The sequence below is a fragment of the Lonchura striata genome, chromosome 2 (assembly GCF_050655825.1).
Source record: "Lonchura striata isolate lonStrDom1 chromosome 2, ASM5065582v1, whole genome shotgun sequence".
In the NCBI taxonomy this organism is placed as follows: Eukaryota; Metazoa; Chordata; class Aves; order Passeriformes; family Estrildidae; genus Lonchura; species Lonchura striata.
Genome location: NC_140704.1, coordinates 68,951,177 through 68,975,601, shown reverse-complemented (window position 1 = coordinate 68,975,601; position 24,425 = coordinate 68,951,177). Strand labels below are relative to the sequence as shown.

General features: G+C 42.0%; 1 protein-coding gene across 17 annotated transcripts in view; it reads left to right on the top strand.

Moving 5' to 3' along the window:
• LOC116183231 (uncharacterized) overlaps positions 1 to 24,425 on the top strand; it is a 274,914-nt gene that overhangs the window by 179,943 nt on the left and 70,546 nt on the right. For 2 of the 17 annotated variants that reach the window (XM_085571524.1, XM_085571525.1), the window contains 2 exons: positions 5,384 to 5,466; positions 20,089 to 20,886. The exons of 14 other annotated variants lie outside the window; for them this stretch is intronic. In XM_085571524.1, the coding sequence (XP_085427650.1) occupies positions 5,384 to 5,466; positions 20,089 to 20,139 (134 nt within the window). In that variant the 3' untranslated portion in view covers positions 20,140 to 20,886. Of the gene's footprint in view, positions 1 to 5,383; positions 5,467 to 20,088; positions 20,887 to 24,425 lie in introns of those variants that run through there. One more of the 17 variants, XR_014952743.1, reaches the window with a different exon arrangement.

Here is a 24,425-nt window from a genome sequence, read left to right as displayed (position 1 = left end):
ACTGCCTGGTAGACTCGTGGATGGAGTCAGGCTTTGTGTGCTCAATCAAGATCATGTGCTCTGTGCATTAAATACCAGACTGTGCTGTGGTTTTCTGCATTTAGATTTATCTCTTCTGCTGCTGGAGTGTTCTAATATTGTGGTCTCAGGTGTTGCAAGATGCCTGAACAAAGAGCCAACCTGCCTTGAAGATAGTTGCTTCAGAAAGAAACATAATGGATAAAGTTCAGATCAAGAGGGTCTAAGTGAACCTTACTGCTCTGGTGTGCACCTGTCTGCCTGGCAGCCTGGCAATGCCCAGCAAACACCCTGAGGGGTAGGAGTGCTGCTGGACAAGGGGTGTCTTGGGGTGTCTTGTCCTGAAGAAGGCAGGGTCATCATCAGGTAAAAAACACATGCTGTGTGTTTGGGACAAATGGGGGATAATGAGCCAATAAAAAACCTTCTGTCACCAAATAAAGAGTAGCTCAGGAAGAATTTGTAAATTGGCAGAGGCATTACAGGCATCGGTGTGAGATGTTTATGGTATTCAGAGTGTGAGAATTTAGTGCTGATCTGAAATGTTCCACCAAGGTGTCTTTTCCAAATGGAAGGTTACACAGTATTTTTAAATGGACATAGTTTTTTGTGTGAGAGACTCTCATCCTTACATTCAGAGTGTGCTCAGTGTGATAAGGGCATGTATGTACCTGTCCTTCTCAGTTTTCTCTTGCTTCCCAGTACCTGGGCCATAAATCTGAGATTTAAGAGATGCATGCCCATTTGCCTGCTGTGATCAGACACTGACAATTCACTACAGCATTTTCTGTATGTTTGTGCTTGTGAACAGGAGCTACACTGTCTCAGGCTGAATGCCAGTTGGCCCTCTGGCTTTGGTAGCTCAGAGATCCCTGCTCTGTACCAAATAGAAAATACAAAAATACTTTTCATGGAGTACTGGGAAAACTAGACTTGCTTTTGATCAATACAGTTATCCCTGGCAGAGGGATGGTGGGAGTTGATTGAACAGCAAGAAGAGAAGATAGTGGGTTGCAAGGCAAACCCAAGAAAGCTGTTTGATGCAGCAAAGGAGAGAGAACTGGGGGAATGATCCAAGAGCAGAAATAACATAGGTAGCAATGTTACTTGGAGGAAGAACCAAAGTGCCAGCTCCACAGATCAACAACTCAGACAAATCAGAAAACTAGCTCAGGAGAGGTTTAGACAGAAGCAACCCAGTTCTCTCGCATCATGCTCCCAGAGTGTGCGAGAATAGCACTGAATTGAATAAGGCCCATGGGAGCACAGAAGGCAACTGTTGATAAAAACCTGTGTGAGAGAGAGACGAGGACCCAGGCAGAGCTGCTGGGCTCAGAAAAGGGAGGATGGAAGAGGGCTCCAAGGGCAGCTGTTCATTTGGAACATCCCAAACATGGGGTAGGATCTAGAGACTGTGGGAAGAGCATAAAATGGGTAAGACTATAAGGAAATAAATCTAGCTGGGAGGGGAATGGGAAGAAATAAGACAAGACCTCTGGTAAGTAAGGGAGGGAGGTGCCATGATATCTACAGAACAGGCAGAAAAGACAGAAGGAGGGGGATTGCCTTTCTAATTATGGGTATCTGTAACTTTCCTGAGATATAATGGGCAGAGGATGACTAACAAATAGCTGAATCACAGAAACCATGTGACTGAAATTCTAAATTCATCTGCTAAGGGGCTTGAATATTCACACAAAGCTTAGAAATTTTCCTCTAATACTATTCTGGTGCAGGTGATCCTAAACCTCCCATACAAAAAAACCCTCCTGTCTGGAAATATCTATCTCAGTAAATTGGTCAATATTCACGTTGGCAGGCAAGTACATTACCTTATTCCTCCATTCCTGGTGGAGAAAACTACTTTTGGCCAACTAAAAAGTTGTCCATTTTAATCCATAGAACCTTCTGCAGGGAGCTTTATATGGAAGGTTGTTTGAGCCTTCACCATAGCAATTTAGTAAATGATGTTGCTTAGAGTCAGAACAGTGTTCTGCCAGCCTTTGTAAGAAAACTTATTGACATTAACTGTCTACTGCTTATAGGATTTTCAAATACTTGCTGTGTCATGAAATAAGGAGAATGAGTGCCCTCTGTTTCAAGGTGCTGACTACTGGAAATCTTTATTTCATGTAACATTAGTGCTGGCAAAAATTGGTAGAACCATCAAAAGAAGTTACTCATGCCTTCCACTCACCCTCCTCCTCCTGTGTGACTTAGATTCAGGAACTGATGTAGGTTAAAATTATCTGTTGTCCTGGCCATAATCTGATTAATCAGGTACAATCATACCTGTCTGAATTATTTCAGAGAATATGTTTAGGGAAAAGACATAAATGTGAAATTCCACCCCCACCCCCTGCCCTACTGCTAAAGAATGGGCTAATTTCTTTTCCTGATAGCAATTACTGAAGAAATACATTCTGATGAAAATCAGGATTAATGTTTCTCCCCAGCTGAGCTGGAGTTTCTGTGTGTACAGTTAGGGAGATTTGGACAGCTTTTGTGAGTACTGTTATATTAATAAAGTTTCCTTCCTTTTGACTTAGCAATCTCTAGTTTACTTGGGATGAGTGAGTTGACTCACTTCTCCCTTACATTTTTGTTATGGGCAAAGAGCAATAAAACAAGCAATCTGGCTACTGAGGGCAAATCTAGAGTAAGCAGGCTTTTAGCCTCAGGTCTAGGACATTAGTCACATGCAAATCGGTGATGATAAATCAATGCCTGGCTCACAAAGCTGCCTAGGAAATCACCAAATGAAAACATGCTTTTTAAAAGTACACAATTAATCCCTCTCACCATAAAGAAACAGTCCCGACTTCCGTGTCTAGCAATATTTTTCAGAGCAGGAGCTGTACTTTTCCACAAGGTTCCCCTGGAAGTTCCAAGGAGTTACATGACTCCTAGTCCTTCATTAGTGCTCTTCCATCCCTTTTTCCTAATAGCCAGAGAGTCTCAGCATCTGATGCTTTTATGAAACAGCAGAGAGGAGGTGGTTCTGATTGTGTTTCTTTGTAAAAATTTTCACTGCCACAATTCCCTGGATGATACACAGTGCTCTGAGCTTCTGCCTGCACAATAACTGGTTTTAAACATTTCTGTTTAATCAAGAGTGAAGTAAATGTCAGAGATTCAATGTTCTAGATCAGCAGTTTCCAACACTGATACATCTTAATCAAGCAATTAGGTGCCTTTTTTTTTTTTCTGTTGTTGTTGTTATTGTTTGGTGTTTTCCATGCTGGAGAAGGGAACAGATTTGCTGCTTTGCTCTGATGACTGCTAGCAGCAGTGTTTGTTGTTAACAGAGACATGTACACCTAACCACCAGTTGGCAGGTGTTAACACTTTGTTACTCGCTATTCCCACATGCTGAGGATTGTGGGAAAGCTGTCAAGCTCTCTGTCTTGTGTAACACTCAGCTTTTACAATAACAACAACAACGACAACAAGCTCTGAACAAATTCAGAAGCTCTGTAGGAATGCAGCGATGCAGCACTAGCAAGGGAAACAATAGGATGGATTCTCCTTGCTTTGGTGGGAGCTAATATGAGGCCTTGTGGAAAGTTTGAGGTATTTCCTTATCTTTGCTTGAAAGCTGGTAGATGGAGACTGAGTGGTTTTTTTTCTTTCTTTCTTTTTTAATTGGTGATATGTCTGATGTTTAGAAGAAACCAAGAATGCGCTGTGTGTGCCCCAGCATTTCTAGTCTGCATCTGACATTTGTACTCAGTACTCATCTGTCTTCAGGAAAGAAAGCCATGAATACAGCATACAAACAGAGAAAATAGCACCGAAAACTATAAGAATGCCTGGGAATGACTTCTTTTTTTTTTTTTTTTTTTTTTTTTTTTTTTTTTTTTTTTTGGTAGGGGGGTGTGACTGTCAAGTGAGAAATGAGAATTTCTTTTAGTATAGTACAGCCCTTCTGGCAAGCTCAGATGTGCCAAGAAGAAAAGGTCCTCTGTGAGCTTTAAGTATTATTAAAATACTTTTTCTCTGTTGCTTGCTGTCATCCAGGTGCTCAGACATAATCTGCCTTTGCAGCTACAAAGTCATGGTTGAGTAATCCAAAGAATTGATTTATTACTGAAGAAGTGAGTTTTGATGGATTTTTGATTTATATGAAGACAGTAAAGAAGAAGGAGTGGGAGTTGCAAGGCAGCTGCAGCTGGAGTACAAGACAGAAACTCAAAAGAGCAAGTGGGCCAAGCAGTGCGATGGATTAGATGAGCAACCAGTTTATATGGCTGATTTTAATAGCGCTGCACTGCATAATTGTTCCCCTTCCTCCCAAACAGCATAATACACTCCACTTCTTACACCTGAAGAATTATGCTCTGTGTGAGGATGGATTTCATCCATTTGCTTTTTGATGAGAGTGCTTCAGATGATGGGAGCATGATCAAAGGAGTGATCATGGGTTTTCTGGCATGTAGGTTATGGCTGGGCTGCTTTTTGAGCACAGCTCCAAGTCTGGGGTCATTCTCCAGCTTATCTTGCATCCAAACTGAGCATTTCTTGCAATACGGATGGGCTGGGTTCAGGATAGGGCATTTCTTGAGACACACCCATGCTGATACAGCCAATGCCTGTCCTGTGAAACATGAGGAAATGCTCCCTTATAAGTGGGTGGGCCAAGTTCTTTCCTGGAAAAGTTCCTACTGCATGACATGGACCCTCCATGGGATATGGAGGAGGTTGAGCAGCAGGCTCTTAACAATACAGTTGCACAGTCATGTTTTAGTGGCCTGCCCTCTGGTCTTTTTTACACAAGGCAGTGTTGACATGGCCCTGAAGACCGTGACTTTTAAGTTAATTTTAATTCTGGAATACAGGTTTTAAGTTAGTCAAAAGTTAAAGGCTTAATGAAGTAGGATGTGCAAAACAACAGCAAAAACAAATGGATTAAATTCCCTGGGCTGTGTTTTGCTTGGGATGGGATTCCAGTGGTCTCTCAACTTCACAGGTCCATGAATCACTGCAGAGAGTAGGATTTTTAATGGATTTATCATTATTTTCTTGACATGAAAATCATCCCTGTACCTGTGCACTGCTTTAAAAAGCCTTCCTGCTTGCAGAGCCACCTCCCACAAGCTGTTTCTGAAAGATCTGTCTGCCAAACTTGGGGGTGAGAGGGAGGTACTGGCTTGTATACATCTGCAAGTTGTATTTCCTAGCTTCAGATTTCTCTTAAAAAATTATTTGTTCTTTTTTGGCCACGGGAAGCCAGTCAGAGGAGTCACTAACATTGGTAAGATGAATATGTAGATCAAATATTAATAAATATCTGCTTAGTGTACACATGGTCCTGGATTTGTTCCTGTACATAATAAAGGATACTTTTGTCTTTTAAAAACCCTAGAGAGAGAAATCTTGTCGCTTAGGGAAGCCATGGGGAAAGTGAGAGGAGAGAAGACTGATCATTTCATGAATGGGATTCATAAGGTGGGTTTAATTTCCACCATGCACCCTCTGTCGATCAATTAGTTTGTGCATTGCTTGTGTTTTTTTTAAGTGAGGACATGTAGTGGGATGTTTCAGGGTTTGTTTTTGAGGTACTTAGGTGGAAAATAAGTGATTTGTTGCAACAAAATTGTAGATTGGATTTGAGAGTATGGCTACAGCTGACAAAAGACCAAGTTAACAGGCAATAAGAAGGCCCTTTATTGAGACTGGAATTCTGTCCTCCCACCTGAAGGCCAAGCATAGCTATGAGCACAGTCCCATCCACTGGCACTGGGAAAAATCCCATTTACACAATGGCTAATGGCATTTCACTCTGCTGTGCAACAGGTTGGAAAAGATGCTTGCAATTCCCTGTGTGTTCCTCTGTTGTGGGCTGAGATCTCCCTGAAACATGGCAGTGGCTTTGCTGTGGTCATATGCTCTTCTCTGCAGTTACTATTTTCTGCTTGTACTGTGGAGGTGCCTGGAGGATTGAAGAGAATTGGTTTGGGCTGTAGGCACGCCCGGGAGTCAGTTCCTCCTTAAGGATTAGGACTGTTGTGCTGATCCTGCAGACAGGAGACCTATCACTTAAGCTACTTGCTTATATGAATTATCTGAATGACTACAGCTGAACTTCATGGCTTCTCAGCACCGTAGCTGCCCTATTTTGGGCAAAGTCATCAGCATTTTGCAGGTGGATTCAAATTTAATTTGGATTTTTCAATCTTCATAAGCAAAACAAGGAAGAAAAGATTTCCTGGACTTCTGGCAGGATTTCTACACTTTTTCCCCCCCCTTCTTTAGCAACTTCATTTGTTTCTCTTTTTCCTTCTTCTTTTTCCCACCCCACCCAGCCTTAAACAGTGCCGGGAAATTCTGTACTTACCCAGCTGTAGTGTCTGAGGAAAGCCAAGCTGGTTTTTTTCCATGCATCAAAATTATAATAGTTTGAAATTACTTATTAACTCTCTGAGTTTCCCAGAGAGAAGACATCATATATTTAACTGATATGCCCCTTGTACTTAGACAAAAGGCCAAAGGTTAGGGCAAGTGGATACACATGACAACTTTATCCAAGTCCTTAAGGATTTCCTATTGACTAAGTCACAGTTTCATTCTTTATTTTTTTTTTCAAGTAAAAATAATTAACATTACTCAAGTAAAATGAGTTAATTTATTTTCATTTGAAAATGAAAATCTCTTCCTGCTGCAAACTCTGCAGTCTGTGGACAAAGAAGGTATAGTTGCTACTCAGATGGCTGTCTTGCCTCAAAACATGCAGTGATCACCTCAAATAGCTCACCTCAAATTGGGTTTTTATTGCTTGAGAACGCATATTATGTAATAGTTTTAGAACAAGTTGATTTATATTTTAGCAAATGGATCAAATAAACATTTCCTTGTGTGTAACCACTGCTGCTGTGTTGATGACAAAGATGTGTTATGGATGTTTCTGTGTCACTTCATAGCAGTGTGATTTTTTTCTTGCTACTATTACAGGAAGTTCCAAAATATTGTAGTTCTGTGGGTTAGTACTCTTTTGCTCTGCTAAAGAGGGAAATATGTTTGTTTGGATTGGCAGGAAACGCTGTTATTTGATTTACTGTGCTTTTTGGTGGGCATATTATATGTGGGCATATTATATGTATGTGATTATTCCCTGTATAATCCCACAGCATTTGCAAGCATTCACACCCACATCAGGATGGTAAAACCCTTATCAATAAAAACACTGTGACCTAGAACTCTATTATTGCATCTGGAGCTACCAAATATCTGGGGAATGCTCAAGCAACAAAAAAATGGTGCACCAAAATAGAATTCTGCATGAGAAAGCCTCCAGGATGCAACAATATTTCCTCAGCCACCCTCACTGTTGGGCCCTTCCTGGCAGAGCTGGACCATGTCCACAGGTCATGTTGACTTTGTCTGGATTGATGGTGTTTCAGCAGCTGTCCCCTGCTGCTTTCAGGAAGCCAGGATTGGAGCCATTAGGTGAAACAACCCTGTAAGATTAAGAACAAGTGCCAGTGCCTGGCATGAACAGCAGTATGATTTTATGTCTGAGAGAATACCATCCAGGAACACACATTGTGCCCATACCCATGTCTGGGTGTGTCACAGGACTCCGTAGGAAGAAATGTGGAATCTGGGGGCAAATCTGGTGCAAGTAGGTCTCTAGTTCCCTTGCTCTTCTGACCCCATAGAGACCTCCAGTAGATGTGGTGCATAGGTCCCAATTCATTGCTCATTTATTGCCTTATGATTGTGTGGGTTCCTCGCTGGAATGAGATCTGTGCCCACCCTTGAGACTGGTGGTAAAAAAGCTGTGCTGCCTAATGCACTGCTTGCTATGTTGTGTAGGTTTCGGGAAAGTATCGGAAAAAAAATTGGAAAAGGGGTCTGAATAGGCAAATTAATGAAACCTGCTGAGCCTACAATAATGCCTAAGAAATCTCTTCCTTTCTCCTGTGTTTGTTTATATCTCACCTGCACTTTGCTGCCAGACTTGGGACTTGGAGCTTAAAAACAGTTTCTCAAGCAGCAAGTTTGAACTGTAGGACTTGGGGAGTCAAGGAATGGTCTTCTCTCATCCAAAGGTCATTTCTCAAGTACAGATGTTTCACAGACCTTTGCTTTGATACCAATTAATTTCATGGATTTTTGAATAGTTGGATCCTAAGTAGCAAATACTTGGATCCAGGTGGTAACTGGTACAGATAGCAGAAAGTGAAAAGCAACTATGTTGCCTTTTTTTTTTTTTTTTCCTTGGGAACTTAAAAATTCCAATCTTGCTGCATTAAACTAAGTCATGCAGAAATGTTCCAGCTGTTCTTTGCACTGTGGAAGCCAAATTCAGCATTTTGATGGATTTTTTTTCTTTGTTTTTGAGATACCAGTTGTGAAACTGTTTTATATCTTAGGTAACAAAATCATACCTACACTCACCTTCCAGTTATTTGGGTTTTCCTAGTTATTTTATTCAAGGTGGACTCCTTACAGGTCATTATGAAAAATACCAAGTTCACCAGGAGGTAAATTAGTCAGCCTTTTTTCAAGCTGGGTTGTCCAGTAGCACTGACAGACTTTTAGTCTTTTAGACTCCCTCTTCTTCTTCTTCACTGAATACTATGATGGCAGCTGAACACACAAGAATTTTGGTCAAAAGCAGAACACACCAGGAAATAATTCCTGTGGTATGCGTTCTGTTTCTAGTAAGAGCTTTATTTGGTACAAAGTGTGGTGATCCCTACTCAGCTCCTTCCACTTGCAGGAAGAGTCAACCCTTATTTAAGTACTCCTAGAATTCATTGAAATATTTTTTTATTATTGTTTTGAAAATTAGATGTGTACTATTTTTCTTAGCAATTTTCAGGTGTGACAGTTCTCTGAAATGTAGACAATATTCATAATAAGCGTTTAAATGAAGGCTTATGTCTCTGCTTAACAGTGATTTTCCTGCCCCTCACTTCCTTGTCAGTAGATTGAGGAACAGGAACACTGAGTTTGGCAACACTTAGTCCATAGCATTGATGGCTAGAGCAATGTTTATGCTGTGGTTTCTGGATGCATGGTCAGGAGAACAGAAAATGCTGTATGGAGCAGCTTGTACCTGAGCAGGTACAAGGATTGGCCTAGTCACTGGGTAACCTCATGCTTATATGCCATATGGGTTAGTCCCCTCTCCCTCCAGTAGGCAAGGACTTCCAGTGTTCAGTTCCTGCTGGTTTAAAGGAGAAGAAAGTGATCTGTGTCCATTATCAAATTATGTAGAGTCCTTTCCACAGGGTTTGTAATTTCAAAGTCATTCCTCTTGTTTCAGTGAAGGTATTTGAGGATTTCCCAGGGTTACTAGTAATTTTAATTTGAGCCTTTTTAACTTAAAAGTTAGTCAGGTCTCATAAGGCTTGAGCCAGGTGACTGGTGAAGGTCACAGCAGCATTATCTACCCTGTTATCAGTGACTGCACCAGGCACCGTTCAGTACCTGCCCATAGACAGCACAGTAGCCTGTTTTGATCTTCATTTTTTCACTTTAATACAGTGGCCTTTCTCATATCTCTCCCTGTCTCTAGTCTTACTAACTTGTGAGCATGGAACGGACAGGCTGAGATAGCAAAATACTGGGTACTTAAGATGAACAAAACCATACAGCAGTTTACAGTAATTCAAAGAACATGGAAGAATATACACTTTCTGATACCACCTGCTTCGTGTGCCAAAGATTGTAATGGGAACAAAAAGCTTACAGGTTTTGGGATGGGGAAAAAAAAAAGCTTTTTTTGTAGAAAAAAAATTTAAAAAACGGGCAACAGAAGTTGTCTTGGGATGCGAGTGAAAACTGAAACATTGGTCACAAACTGAGTGAAGGAGGTGGATCTAATTACTATGTAACAAAACAAAGGAAGGTGGTTTAGCAGCCATTTAAATAGCAGATACTAAGCCCAACTGCAGAGCTATAGATTGGACTGTTGCAGGTAAATGCAGAAAATGTAACAAAAAAGAAGTTTCCATTAAAAATTCCTTTTTATAGGAATTGCCAGGATCACAGAGATACTCACAGAGAAATTAATCAAATACTATTATCTCCAGATATCTGTTAATAATATTCTTAATCTTCACTATATTTTCTCTTGGGCCTATATGCTGCATGAATATTTCTTGGCATGCCTACAGATCTCTAATTGTTTGTATATTTGACTTGCCTCAGGCCTACTTTAAATGAATGTATGCAAGAATATTTGCTATGTATGGGATTATTTAAGTGCCATTACCATATCTGTGTGGTATTGTTTACCATGTGTCAAACCACTAAAAAAAAAATAAACACTACCAAAAAACCAAAGCAAATCAAAGAAGATACAGAAGGGGAATCCTGTCAAGTTTTTGATCAACATGATATATTGAGCAATCCAGTCAATGATATTCAAAGATGTTAGGGCTACATCTGCACACTTAAAATACTTTAGATTGAACTAAACATTTATATTTTTTCAGAGTTACCTAAGAGAGTGTAGAGCTGTGCTTGCAACTTATCTAGAATTTACCAAGGTAGCTCTAAGCTATCTTGTCCAATAGCACTGAATTCAATGTGGACAGAAGTCTTGCCTCTGAAACTTGATAAATACACAAGGGACACAACCTCTCAGCTGATCTTATTCCTTAGTCTGAATCATAACTGAGCTATTGTTTTGGTTTGCCCCCCTCAGCAGTCCTTCCTTTGGAACTCAGCATTAAACCTGCTGCATGAAGCTGTGTTTTATGTGCACTGGAGGGGGCCTTAGGTGCCTCTGGGGATGGGTAGTCAGTGACTTGAATACACCTGCAGCAGTGGAGACTGAACTGGGGAGGCAGGGGCAGACATAGATTAGAAAATTGGGCACTTTAGGTAGCAAAAAAAGTTATGAAATACAGTGCCATAAAAATTCTTCTGCGGGGGGCCTCAGAGGATCAGCATGTCTCTTTTGTGGTTTACGACATTTCTGGTGTGACAGAGAATGGCAGCCCCATTTTTCAGTATTCAGGCTTATTTATTGTGTGTCACTGTCTTTGAGTTGGCTGATACTTTCATGTAATTTCCTTATTCCTGCACTGTTGCTCTGCCTTGCTCTTTCTGTGTGGAAAAAGAAGATAGGGTGAGAAAAATGTGGAAAAATGTGCTGGTGGTGTTTGCCTTAATGGCACGCTATGGGAGCCGGATTTCTTGCAGAACATTTGTGGCTGTGTGGCACCAGCACCTGAAGCAGGGCAGTTGAGTGTGCAGAATGCAGCCATAGGAATCTGGCTGATCATGTCTGACATGCTGATTCGGGCAAAAGTGCAGATTGTTGGGCTCAGTGCTGCACTAGGGGCACACTCAGAAATGTTTGGCAATGGTCCTGACAGTGGCAGAGTTAAGACTACAGCAAAAAAAAGATACTGAGCTGCACTGATCCCCCTAAATGAAGTCATACCATGGTTAGTATCCTTGACTCAGTTCCTGTTGTGAATTCTCTCTGATTGGTCAAGCTGGACAGAGTTCCAAGCTGTTCTGAGTGGTTTGAGTGTGGTGATGTGCTGAGTGGCCTGGCTGCAGTCATGCTGAAGGGCATTTGTTTTCAGTTCTGCGTATAGGAGTCTCCAGCATTAAAGTAATGGGCAGATTTCCCAAAAGGCAGGGAGGCAAGCTAGAAGAGTAGCTGCTTGCCATTTATTTTTGATCCATTCAGGCCAAAAATCAGCTTTGCATGTGAAGACAGAGAGGAGGTCTCTGTTGGCTGCTTTTCAAGAGACTTTCACCTTTCTTCTCTTCAGTTCTGCAGCAGTGTGTTGTGACTTCTTTTACCTTTTATATACCCTTGCCCCATCACAAACCTACCCAGTCTCTAAAGCTATCACAAAGAACCTGTTATATCTCTCTGCCCTGAACCCATATCTAAACCCACTCTCCTTGTGCTCCCTCTCTTCTTGTTTTCCTCTTCTCTCTCTCCGTCTCACCTCCTGTTAGGCAGAATCTGTGCTCCGTGGAATAGAGGCTGAGCGTGGGCTGAGAGGAGAGAAAGTATTTAAACATCTCTAAGCATACTGTGTCTTCTTGACAAATAACCTGGTTATTCTGGATGAAGAAAGAGAAACAGATCTGATTCTTAGGCACCACCACGGAAGGCCATGCTGCCACACTTCAGGCATTGCTCAGTTCCCGTAAGAGGAGCAGGTTGATGGGAGGGTTTCTGGGGCCAGGATCCAAAGCGCTCCCCAAGAGTCTCTGGGAGTGTCAGCAGATTCCTCAGTGAGCCAAGAGAAGGGCTTGCTGACAGCACCTCTGAACTATGCGTAGGATTAGCTGCTGTCACACGCGCAGCCTTCCTGTAAACCCGGGGTGTTCAGCTCCGTCCACTCCCTCGGAGCCTCGCAAAGGATGGGGCTGTGGAGGCGTTGGATCCACCGGAGGCTGGTGCAGAGCTCTGGCTAGCACATATCTCTGAGTGAGGAAAGAGAAGGGCAGGAGTTGTGAAAGAAGCTTTTCAATTTCATTACTTTCTTCCCGTACCCTGTATCCTGTCTGTGGAGAGCTCTCAGCAGAGAGCGGGACCTGCACTGCTGTGTGAGGTGAAAAAAAAAGAAAAAGTGATGGAGAGTGAGAGAAAACCAAGGGAATCCATTAAAAAATGCCTCTGCTACCTCATTAATCTTTTGCAGCAAATAATATATGCAAAATTTTGGCTAGCAAAGTCTCCAAAGAATAACATTTTTTTTGGTGAGGTTTTAACAAATTAAAGAAATAAATTAAGTCAATAGCACAGCAGGAAAGTGCTTGAGGCCTCCAGGATTTGTATGTTTTACCATTGTTCTAAAAATAAACTGGGAGCGAAAAAATTTAAAAGTCTTTCAGTTGAAAAATAATATTTTCTTTAAGTAGCCGTGTTTGAGTTTTGCTCCCGCATAGTACTTCAGCACCTTCCCTGGCCCTGAGGCTGACTTTTGGAAGGAGAAGGTGGAAAATAGTAGAAGCAGAGGTCGCAAAGCCATGTGGTGAAGGGAAAGGCATACTGGGCGTTAGCGGGAAGGATGTGAAACAGAAATTAAAACCCTTGCGCCTCACCCCACTGCGACTGCTGAGACCAGGCATGTGTTAGAGATTAGCAATCATCTTACTGGCACCCTTAGGCCCAAACCAGTTAGAAAATTTCTGGCAGCTTTGGTCAGTTTTGGAAGAAAGGTGGCTGGCACCCTCCTCTCTTGCTATACTGTAGACTGGTCATTATTTTAATGATCAGAACAAGGCTTCCCAGGTTGCCAGAAACCAGAGAAGTTAAAGGCTGCCTTCTGATTTTCCTTTTCCATGCTCCTTTTCATAATTTGTAGTAGTGACCAGAGTGAATAGCATACAGCTCTGTCTTTTCTTCTTTCCTTAAACTGACCACGTCCCCTCCCATCCCAGCTGCTACCTACTAAGATAGTTTTCCACTGCCTCTCCTCCCTGGGCTACCTCTTCTTCCCATCTGCTGCCTGCTGTCATTTTTTCCAGCTCCACCCAGGCCTTGCCTCACTCTCCAGCCTGTCCCAGAATTGGAACAATGGCTTTTTGATCCACAATCAAAACCTATGACTTTGATCAACAATCAGCAGGCAAACAGCATTCTGGAGAGAAGTCTAAATGGTGGGTAGGTGCCTAGCTTCCTATTTCCTTTACTAGAAGAGAGGTATCATGAAGTTCTCCTACTCCAGCCATTACTCATGCTGAAGCTGAATGCATACACATTAAAACAGAAACTAATGGAAGAATGCCCTCAGAGTTGCAAAGGCAAGGCTGTTGTTTTCTGGTAGGTAACCTGCAAATTGACTCTAATTTCCCTGCTGCTCACACAAATTCCTCAGTAGTGGGAATTTTATATATATATATGAACAATATAAGAAACCACTCTGTTTTTCTGCATAGCTTTTCTGTTGATGGACCTCTGACACTTGTCCTTCTAGCCTCAGTTCCCATCCCTATAGCATTCTTCTCAAGGGACTGGGATACTGATTTTATGCAGGTGACCTGTGCATGGAGTAATCCCATGTGCACAGCCAGAATACACACACACAGACACCCTTAAACATGCACATGCTTGACAATTTCAAGTCAGCAAGTGCCAGAACTCCAGTTACCTCTGGTATCTTCTGTTAGTCCCTGTGGGAATGTTCTTCTGCCATAGAATTTAATTACTTTCCTCCCTTTCATCTCTGCCTTATTTCGTGCACAGCATGGGCTGTGCTCAATTATTGAGCAGCAACTCAATATTTAGTTTTCTCCTTACTCATCACTGTGTGGCTCCTACCCTTACTGGTGGGACAACATTAAAATCCTTCTCGGATGAGAAAATGGTTGATTACCTCATGAGCTTTTCTGTGTCCTCATCATTGCATGTGTATCAGTGGCTACACAAGTGCTTTATGGTAAGGAGCTTGTTCTGATACTTGTTCCCAGTCCCCTGAAGGTGCCCATTGACTGTTTTCATTCTTGGGATGATTTTAGAGTAGAAAAATATGCCAAAAAAAGTGGTGTAATTTGCTGTAAAGGGAGGTAGCTATTTTGTTTTTCTGCTAGTGCATGCTCTGTTTTGTTAGGAAAGCTGTGGGTGAACAGCAAGGTGTTTTATTCCGCCTGCTTCACTTCTTCTTCTGTTGAAGAGAGGGGAAAGGAGGAGAGTTTTTCTAGAGGGCAGTATGGGACATCCTATTCTACATACCCCCAAAACTGGAGCAGAGCTCTTGGGAAATTCTCAAGCATGGCACTGGGCCATGACATCCCCACTTAGCCCTCATAAAGCATCTCCTGGGAGCCAGCAGGAATGGTCCAGGACTTGGAGCTGAACATTGAAAACTGCTGGACTTAGGGAAGGTTTGGGAGCTCCTTAGCATGTGAACACATAACAGCTGGGAAGATGAGATGGGGAAGGAGTGGTGAGGACTGTTGGGTTTTTTTCTATTCCAAGTTTGGTGTTCTCTTTGTTTGCAGTTGCCTGAACTCACATCTGTGCAGATCCTAACATCTTGGCATGCTTGGGCTGCTCACATTAAGGAAAAGGTGTGTGAAGGCCACCTCAGAGAGTTGGCCGGCTTCAGATGCAGTTGCAAATGCAACCAGTTTGGCAGCAGCTGGATTTCTTTGGTCACATCTGCTTATGTTGGACACTGTTAAATCCTAGTGGCAGTCCTGTATATGGGGCTCTGTAGAAAACTTCTGGCTCCTGCTGATTACTGTGCTGACTCCTGAGTATTCTGGGAAGGCAGGCTATTCATGGTGCTGGCATTTTCACCTGAGAAGAAAGGGAATACATTTGGTTCCTCTAGGGCTGCAATAGCAACTACTGCCTGAGACATTCTGTGGTATTGGACTTGAGTGACTAAGGATGATGCTTACTGGGCTGGGGGTAACAAAGAATAATCCCACTTTTCCTGCATTTTGCTAGTCAGTGAAGTGTTAAAAGTATTTCTGGTTGGATGGGACTGAGGCTAGATCAGTATTTAACATGAGCCCCTAGCAGGCTGTAGAGAAGGTCTTTGGGAGAGGAATGGATGGTTGTAAGTGTGGGCTTCTGTGTGAGGACGACTGAAACCAATACATCTCCTATCTATAATTTTTTACTGAGGTTCTCCTTTCCATCACCTTAAGAGAATGTTTTGTGTTTTGAAGGCCAGCAGGGGTATCCAATCTAAGACTTTGTTGGAGGTTCATGACCTGATCCAAGCATTCCAGAGCAGGTGACTAGACAAAGATGTGCATTCAGCTTTTTTAAGTGTGGGAGACACCATTTAGCAGCTATCTGTAGAGTTGTGTTTGCACTGTATATCCCCTCATAATGGCTTATCCCTCCATATCCCCTCTTTGTACCTGTTTGGTTCATCCCAGCTTTCCCATCAGTACCTGTATGTCCATCAAACCCCAACCCATCCCCCTGTCTCCTCCCAGGTGATGTGTCCATCACCTGGTGACCCTTCCCCTTTGTCCAGATCCTTCCCCCAGGGTCACCAGGTAACTGGACCCTGGCTGGGACTCCTCCCCGACCCCCTCCTCAGTGGTCACTCTGAGGCCTTGCCCCCCGAGAGCCACTCCCATGTCCTTCCCCCATTGCCTGCTCGGGTTTCCCGCCCCCCCTATATCTGGCAGCTCCGGGCCAGAAGACCCTCTCTCTTGCTCTGGATGTCCTTCAAAGTCAGATGTGGTCTGGGATCTCTCCAGGCCCTCATTAAACTTTGGAACTAATCCTGAGGGAGAGCGCCTCTTTCCTTTGCTTGTGGGACCAGCTCATCTCTGGACTCACATGGGAGCTTCTCCAAGCCCCCCGGGATCCAAGGAGAAGTTCCTTCCCTCTGCCCACCTTGCCCCACTGCCCAGCTGGCTGGGCTCCCCAGGGGTTTTATCCCCGTGGATTCGAGGGGGAGATGCAGCAGCTATCATTTAAAACATGGAGAAACATATTTACATGAGTGATATCTCAATTCCACCACTGTGGGAAAAAATAAATACTCATTGCCCTGGCTGCTGTGGTGTGCAGCTGAGGCTTGGCAGGAGCTGTGGTTCAGTCTCCTCTGAATTGCCAGCTCTTTAAGCAAACTCTATGTTATTGAAATGGAAGAATCTGTTTTCCACTGGGACTTAAAACAATTTGTGCTGACGCTGGGAGTTTTTGAGCTACCAGATTTTGAAGTTGTCCTTGTTAAAACAGGAAGGAAGGGGATCCTAGGGCATAGAGATTTTGAGTCAGTGGTCTGGATTTGCTCATGATGTGAGTAGAGGGGAGATCTGCAAGTGGTTTCAATAATCAGGCAGCAATGTTTGTCAAGGTAGGAACAGAGATGCTGGCAGACTCCCCCATAGCACTCACCATGAGAGCAGAGAGTAATTGTGTTGTTGTGTGTTTACCCCATCACTCTGATGCCTGATTCCAGACTCCAGTATCAAAAATCTGTAGCAACAGGTTTCCAGCCTTCAAGGGAGAAGGGCAAGGAGGTGGGCTTGCAAGAGGCTAATAAGGTTATGTCACACTATACAACTAATATTTGCCTTTGTTTCCTGAACAGTGTATACCAATTTAGGATAGGCTCTCTAGAAGTCACCCTAGGGTGCATGTGGGAAGCCAGGCTATACTGAAACTGAGAAATGCTTTATGGTTAGCGAACTTAAAAAAAGATTAAATTTTTGTTAAAAGAGGGCATCTTGGAAATTGTGTCTGGCTCTGAACCAGAGCTTAAGCCGTGTAAAGGGCGGACATGAGGTTAAAAAGGGTTGGTCTAGTTAAAGGATATTCCACACATAGCCTTGGATTTGAGGCTGATTTTTGTGATAAGAACCATCTTTAAGGTAAAGCTGAAAAGATATTATAAAGATTAAATAATTGGAAATAAGAGAAGCCTGGCCAAGTTTTTTATTTACATGAGCCATGTAAATCTGTCTCTTGAACTGTAGTTATTGATCTATTTTTACTTTCTTTGCTTCCCAGAGGCAAAATTAATAGTTCTATGCCAAAAAGACCAGTTTTCCCTTACCAAAACCAGCATGAGTTCCTCAATGGCCAATGTCAAAGAAGTTGCATGTGTATAATTTTAGGGGTTTTTTTGTAAGCATCAATGTTGTGGACAGAAAGGGGCCAACTAACCCCCAGGCCCTAGATAAGTTTGGATCATTATCTACACTTGATATTATGTTATTGTGACCTAGGTTTCTCTCTGCTTGATGTCTTTCCAAGATTCCCCTGTATTCACTTTATCCTTGACAAGCTAGTGAACATCTACAGGCACTGTATCAAAAGGTTTGCAAAGGCAACAGCTGAACATCATCTTCAGATAAATGCAACATACCAAGGCCACATAAAAATGGATTCTCTCATGAACAGAAAAGTGATGCCTATAGCTCTGAAAAGCTCTTGATGTAGATTTCTCCCTAGACTGTAGTGAAGATCAAGTTATCACAGCTGTGATCTTGTAGCATGGTGAGCTGGGCTGTGGAAACTCTCAGGTATATACCTACAGTTTGGCTACTCAGAGGATTTTCAGGCTTATGTAGGGAATGCCCTGAAGGGTGGTATGCTGCCAGGGTTTCATGACTTGAGCCTTTCCCAGCTTAGACAAAAGAGAAGAAATCAGCTGCATATTTCACCCCTGATGCAATGTAAGCATACAAACAAATGTATCTATCTCTGCAGGGCCACATTCAGATGCACATGTTGGTTCCTCAGTGCCAGATCCTGCTATGAACTCTAGCTCTGCATGCTGTTAGAAATGGCAGAAGGAGACAGATATCTCTACACATGCACAGGGTTTTATCTTTTTTTGACCTTCTGCATATGGTGATGTTTGCTTAATCCATAGAAAACCTACATACCTTTACACGATGTAACAGGTATTTCCTTCACAGCATGCAAACCATGGTTTGGAACTGGGCTGTATTTGTTCCCAGATCCTCTCCATTTCTGCTGCATAGATAGGCAGGTATGCTTGGTATTTTGATTTTTTTTTTTATTTGGTTTTTTTTTCCTTATTTTTTTTAATCCCCTAGAAAACACATAAATAATTCAGAACACATGCTTTATGTCAACTGTTTCAATAATTTTATCTCTATAAAGAGGTCAGAGACATACCCCATTCAAACAAGCACAAAGAAGAAGATGCACTGCAAAATGATGGCTGGGGTCATGCACAGATATATTTTTTGACTAGAGAGCCCAGCTCAGAAATGTGATACCTGCGTTTTAATGTTTGGGCACTGTGAGTTGCTTAGTACACATAAAGAAAGTTGAGAGCCCTCTGACTGCATCTGTGCAGTCACTATTTGTCCATGACTGTGGGTCAGGACAGACTTCCAGATGTTCAGAAATCCCACGCAGGTATGCTGTAACAAGAGACTCCATTGGAGGGTGCTAAATTTATTGGCATTCCCTAGGAATTCAGCCACTTATAAAATATGAATTTTGGGTCACTTTTCATAAGGGTGAAGCCAAGTCCAAGCTCCTGAAGTCAGATGGAAGTGCTCTGTTGAATTGAAAAAGGGGTTGGGTTGGACCCATAAGATCTCATCTTCCCTGCAGATGTGGCCGTTTCTTTTGCTTTTCCATTTCATAGATTCTTGACTGATCAGCTGCTGAGAGAATTCATAGAGGTTACTTTATTTTTCAGCACACCTTACATACTCCCTATAGTTCATGTCAGAGCCCTAGTCCTTTTATATGGAGGTGTTCCCTCATGCCCCATTGGCCATGCTTCAGCATTGCTGAGAGAGCCTGTCCCTAGCCCTTTGTAGCTTCTTGGTTTATTCTAATAACTTCATAGGCTATATAATTTTGTATATCTTCTAACACAGTAGACTTAAACCCATTTCTCTTTTATCACAGTGATAATAAATGTCACCACTACTTGTCTACCACTCAAGTCCTGATATGCATTGCAATGCTAAAGGCAGCAAAACAAACTAGGTAATACCCTAGGCTGTCATGCCCACAGCATAGAACACAGCAGGGCAATTCCTTCTTTCAAAATACCCATTCCTGAGCATTATTTATCAGCCCTTTTTCAAAAACCTATTTGAAGGGCAAGTCACCAGTGTTGCTGTGAATATCCTGTCCCAGCATCTCATTTCTCTGCAGTTAGAAGATTCCCCTCATGTCCAGCACAGCTGTCTTTGATGTAAATCTTGTTCCCTCCTCAGTGGCCACAGAAGCAATCAGTAACATGTACTTTTATGGTATCTATCTGGTATTTTATGTACCAGATAGATGGGGGACCCTGTAACATAGATGCTTCTGCTGTGGTTATGTGGAACCAGAATCCAGGGGACCTTTCTTTGACATACATTTTACATCTGCCCTCAGAGAAGACTGTTAATCTCTGTATTTTGATACCCCAAAAGGGTGCTGTGAGGATACATTCATTGGTGTTTCCTAGGGCATTCCAATTCTGCACTGTCAGAGGCTACATAGGTGAACAGAGAGAGAGAGAGCAGGCATAGGTATATTAATCTGGTAAAGGACTGATATTTAACTCAGTAATGCCCCCAAACAGACTATATTATCAAAGACTATATTATCAGTATGTCTCTTATCTCTGGAATTTTCTTTTATGCTGTCTTACTTTACTGATTGTTTTGTGGTTTGTTTTGTAGCTTCCTGGAAAGGAGAATTTTAAGAACAAGAACAGAAAAAAAGCCTGGTAAAAGCTGTAACCGGCTCTGCCTGTCTGTGCTATGACAGCCAACAATATCACCTGCTGATGATTTACAGATTCCTGGGAGATGTGTTGTTGAGTCTCAAAGAACTGGAACAAGAACAACTCGCTCAAATTGCTTCCCATGAAATAGCATAATGTATCCACCCGCTTCATGCTCTCCTAATTTAGGACACGTGTAGTCTGTAATGATGAACTGGCCAACTGATTATGTTGCTGTAAATCTTGTTCCCCACCTTACAAAATACCCCTGATTGACCTCATTTTCATGATAGCTCAGTGCAGCATTTCCAGTCCACTTCTTGAGAGGGAGAAAAGTCGCACTAGCCACTCACAAAAGCACTTCTCCAGAGAAAAAACTGCAACATTTTGTTGTTTTTATTTCATTGGGCAGCCTTTTCAAGTTCTGTGACCCACTTTTGCTTCCCTTTAAATTGTGACCAGTATTTATTTATCCCTCTTTGAACACAATAACTTAATTAAGAAACTAATCAGCAGTGTTGTACTGATCTTTCAACTCACCCCTATATCTGAAGGAAATGCATAATACAAGAAATATCCTATTATCTAAAAAGCTTTCTACTAAAAGCATTTGGCATCTAAAAAGTAAGACTTGAAATTCTGCGCTAAATTTATAAGGTAAATATGTGAACATTATTTATGGAATCTAAAAGGTACCCCAACTAAATCTAACAACTTTGTCTGGATTATTTATTAAAAATAAAATTGTCACAAGTTTAAAGGATTGAATTGTATATTTTGGAGTCTGAAGGACAGATTGTAATAGAGAGAACTTTAATGGTTTAGGTTGCCTCTTCCATCAGTGGAGAGAGGTTGGCATATTCCATTTTCTTGGGCACTTTTCTTTGCATGGAAATTTATTGGCTGATCATCTCAGCAGGTCATTAACAAGATGTCTGTGGTTAGTCATCATCATCATCATGTGTTATTTCCAGTTTCCTTGGCTTCAGACTGAGAGTATAATTCTGAACACTACCTGGGGTGGAGGCACCTGGGGTAGAAAGTGACCAGATCCCAAAAGTAGACATCCTTCTGTGCACTCTTGCTCAGCCCTGGGAACTGAGCTGCTGCTGGCTATCTAACAAGACAGATTCAACAGGACTTTCTCCTCTCCACCAGATGTGTGCTGAGCTGTGAATGTCAGCACTAGAGGACCTAGTTTATAAGCCCAAATGTCTTCTTGGGTAGGATGGCTCCATGATGTTTGGCTTAATGTAGCCAAAACATTTATATTTCTGGACATTCTCAGCTGATGAATTAAAGGTGACTGAGTAACTGTTCTGGAGGAGAGCTGAGTGGTTAGAGGAGGGACAGAAGATCCCTTGCTATCAGACCTCTCCACCTATCCAAGTGGAACTCTGGGCACCTAACTTGAGGTTTAGATCCAGTCCTTTGTCCTCCATGGACTTGAACAGACAGGTAGAGAAAACAATTTGTTCTATACAAAAGCAGGCCTAAAATTAGGATCTGATTGCTAGAATTAGAAAGCAGCACATGAGAAGCCTGTTTTTCTATGGCTTTGGATCTTGTGACTGGATTAACCTGTGTCTAAGAAGGTAGGAGCTCTATTCCAAGGTTTGCCTGCAGCTGGAAAACTCTTCGAAGTGCTTTCCACTGGGGATTGTCTGGTGACTAAAAATACAGTGAAAGAGTTCTTAGAGGTCTCTTTTGTTTAACGAACTATAATTTTCTCCCTTCTTTCACATGATATATAGGATTTCATCTTTTACCTTCTAGTCCTCTCGTAGCTGGCTTGAAATGTGCCAACAGGCTCAAAAGGCTGAGGTGGGGGAGAGAAAGATAGATAGATAGATAGATAGATAGATAGATTAGATAGATAGATAGACAGACAGATAGACACAGGCCAGCATCTAGTGCTTTCCTGAGAAAAGTAAAATTAAAAGGGTATAGTGTCTGTTCTATGAAATTTTCGGTATCCCTAAGGATGGGCTAAAGACAAGAGAATGGATTGAGGGAGGTATGACATATTAAAGAGTCATAATGGAAAGAACAGATAATTCTTTTAGCAACTTGAGGAGCCCTCCAGTTCAGTTTGCCACTGCCTACACTGCTGGGGTCTATTGAGCTTGCACAAAGATGTGATGAAGGAATTAATGTCCTCACACTTTATGTTGCCCCATTTGCTTAGTTATGTACTATATACTCCACATGAGATCTGTAGGGAAAAGACAAAAAAAGATGAAAAGAAAGGACTTTCAGGAAGAGCAGATTGCAAGACTGTGGCATTTTTCCCACACATCTTGAATAGTTTTGTGCTTGGGCTTTTTGAGGAGTTTTTAATTAATTTATTGTTTAAATAACTATAATGAGAAGAGCCCCTGCCACACTGATTCTAATGAGGATTGCATTTGCTCTGTATCTTTCTCATTGTGGACTGTATAATTTAAATATCTTAGCCAACATGTGCCGTGGCAGATTTCACTTATATCTGCTTAAATTAAAGCTTGTCAGTTTAGGAGCTAAGAAGCATGCAAATATTTGAGAGATATTTGACATTCGCTGCTGAAATCATCACACTAAATATCTGGCATCAATAACATTACTTGAGAAGGGTTAGAAATTCTTGCTGTTCTGTACAGGCTGGACATTCTGGACTTAATGAAGAAAAATGCACTTACCCTTATGTGTTCATAATTACAGTCTCCACCAAAATTTCAGCTTGTTTTTTTTTCTATATTTTTTTCTGAGCAATATGTGACTATTTGAGAATCTCAAAGTTGCTGCTAGGAGAACAAGCAGTACCAATATCTCAGAAGTAGTTGGAATAATAGCACGATTTAGCTGTAAAAGGAATGGCATTTCCTTATGTTCTCATCCCCTAGAAATGCAAAGAAAAATGGCGCTAAGCTGGAAGAATCTGATGGAACCTTGGACGTTTGAACAGCTCCAGGAGATGAGGATTAATTTCCTGTGTGTGTGTATTTTTTCCTATTATGGGTCACTGTATCAAAACACCATACTATATGTAGTACGTACAGCATGCAATCTTTCTGTGCTGAAAAGAACTGACTTTTTGACTCACTGAAGTCAAAATTGGACACTAAAATAGAGGTACTAGACATCTAGGTGTAATCTCAATTGTAATGTAATTGTAGTGGTCCTTAATTGGCCATTAGAAAAGGTGGAAGAACCCAAATATTCTAATACTGAGACAGAGTCCTTGCTATCAATTATAGAGCTGCTTCCTTTTCTGATACAGGATCAGTTAATATGCAAACAATATCAGATAAAGTATCAGAGAAGATATCCACAGGATAATTAGGGTGGAAAATACCTCTAGGAGGTCTCCAGTCCACCATCCTGCACAAGACAGGATTTGCCATGAGACCATGCTGCTCAAAGCTTTATCTAAGTGAGCCTTGAAAATCTCCAAGGAGGCTGCAGAATCTCTGGGCAACTCTGGTTGTCCGCAGGGGAAAAATAAATATCCTTATAACAGTCTGAACTGCTTTCCACTTACGCTCTGCCTTCCCACCACACACTGCTGTGGAGAGCTTGACTCTTGTCTTGATGGTGATCTCTTTCCCCAGCAACAGGGTGCTCTGCTGACCACCCACTTTTGCTGACAGAGATTCAAAGAGGAAGCCCCGATGTTCTGACATCTTACATGGTATAAAGGCAACTAATGGCTGTTAAATGCAGCATTTCCTCTTCCAAATTTTGGGAACCGATCTACTCCCTCACTCTAATCACTCCTTTAATTTTTTGTTTAGCCTTAGACTGGTGAGTCTTCTACTGTTTAAAGGTTTTGAGAGCTAGAGAGGTCCATTTTCTTTGATCTCTGTTGATTTATGTTGTTTGCAGTTAGGCACAGGACAAAACACCACTTCCCCCAGAGAATTTTAGTGTTCCATTTTCCACAGTTTATTCCCCATTTCCTTCAGAATCTGACTTTTAGCCATCATCATCTGTCCTCATTGTGGAGCCTTGTGTAAGTGGTGGCACAAGCCCTCAGCATGTCCTACTCTGTACAATCTCATCAGAGCCAAGGAGAAGAGTCATGAACTCAGCTCTTGGCTCTGCTACCTGCTCACTCTTACATGCATTGGCTCCAAAATTATTGTCCCTTACACATGCAGCACACTGCCATGTCCAGGTTACCAGCTTTGAAGGAGCAGCAACCTGCCCCTATACCAACTAAAGTCAGCCTAGGTGAAGGTCAGATCTGTCATGCTGATCTATTTATAATTTGAGAGACACTGCAAAGAACTTGGTGGGCAGAACACTGGTGGG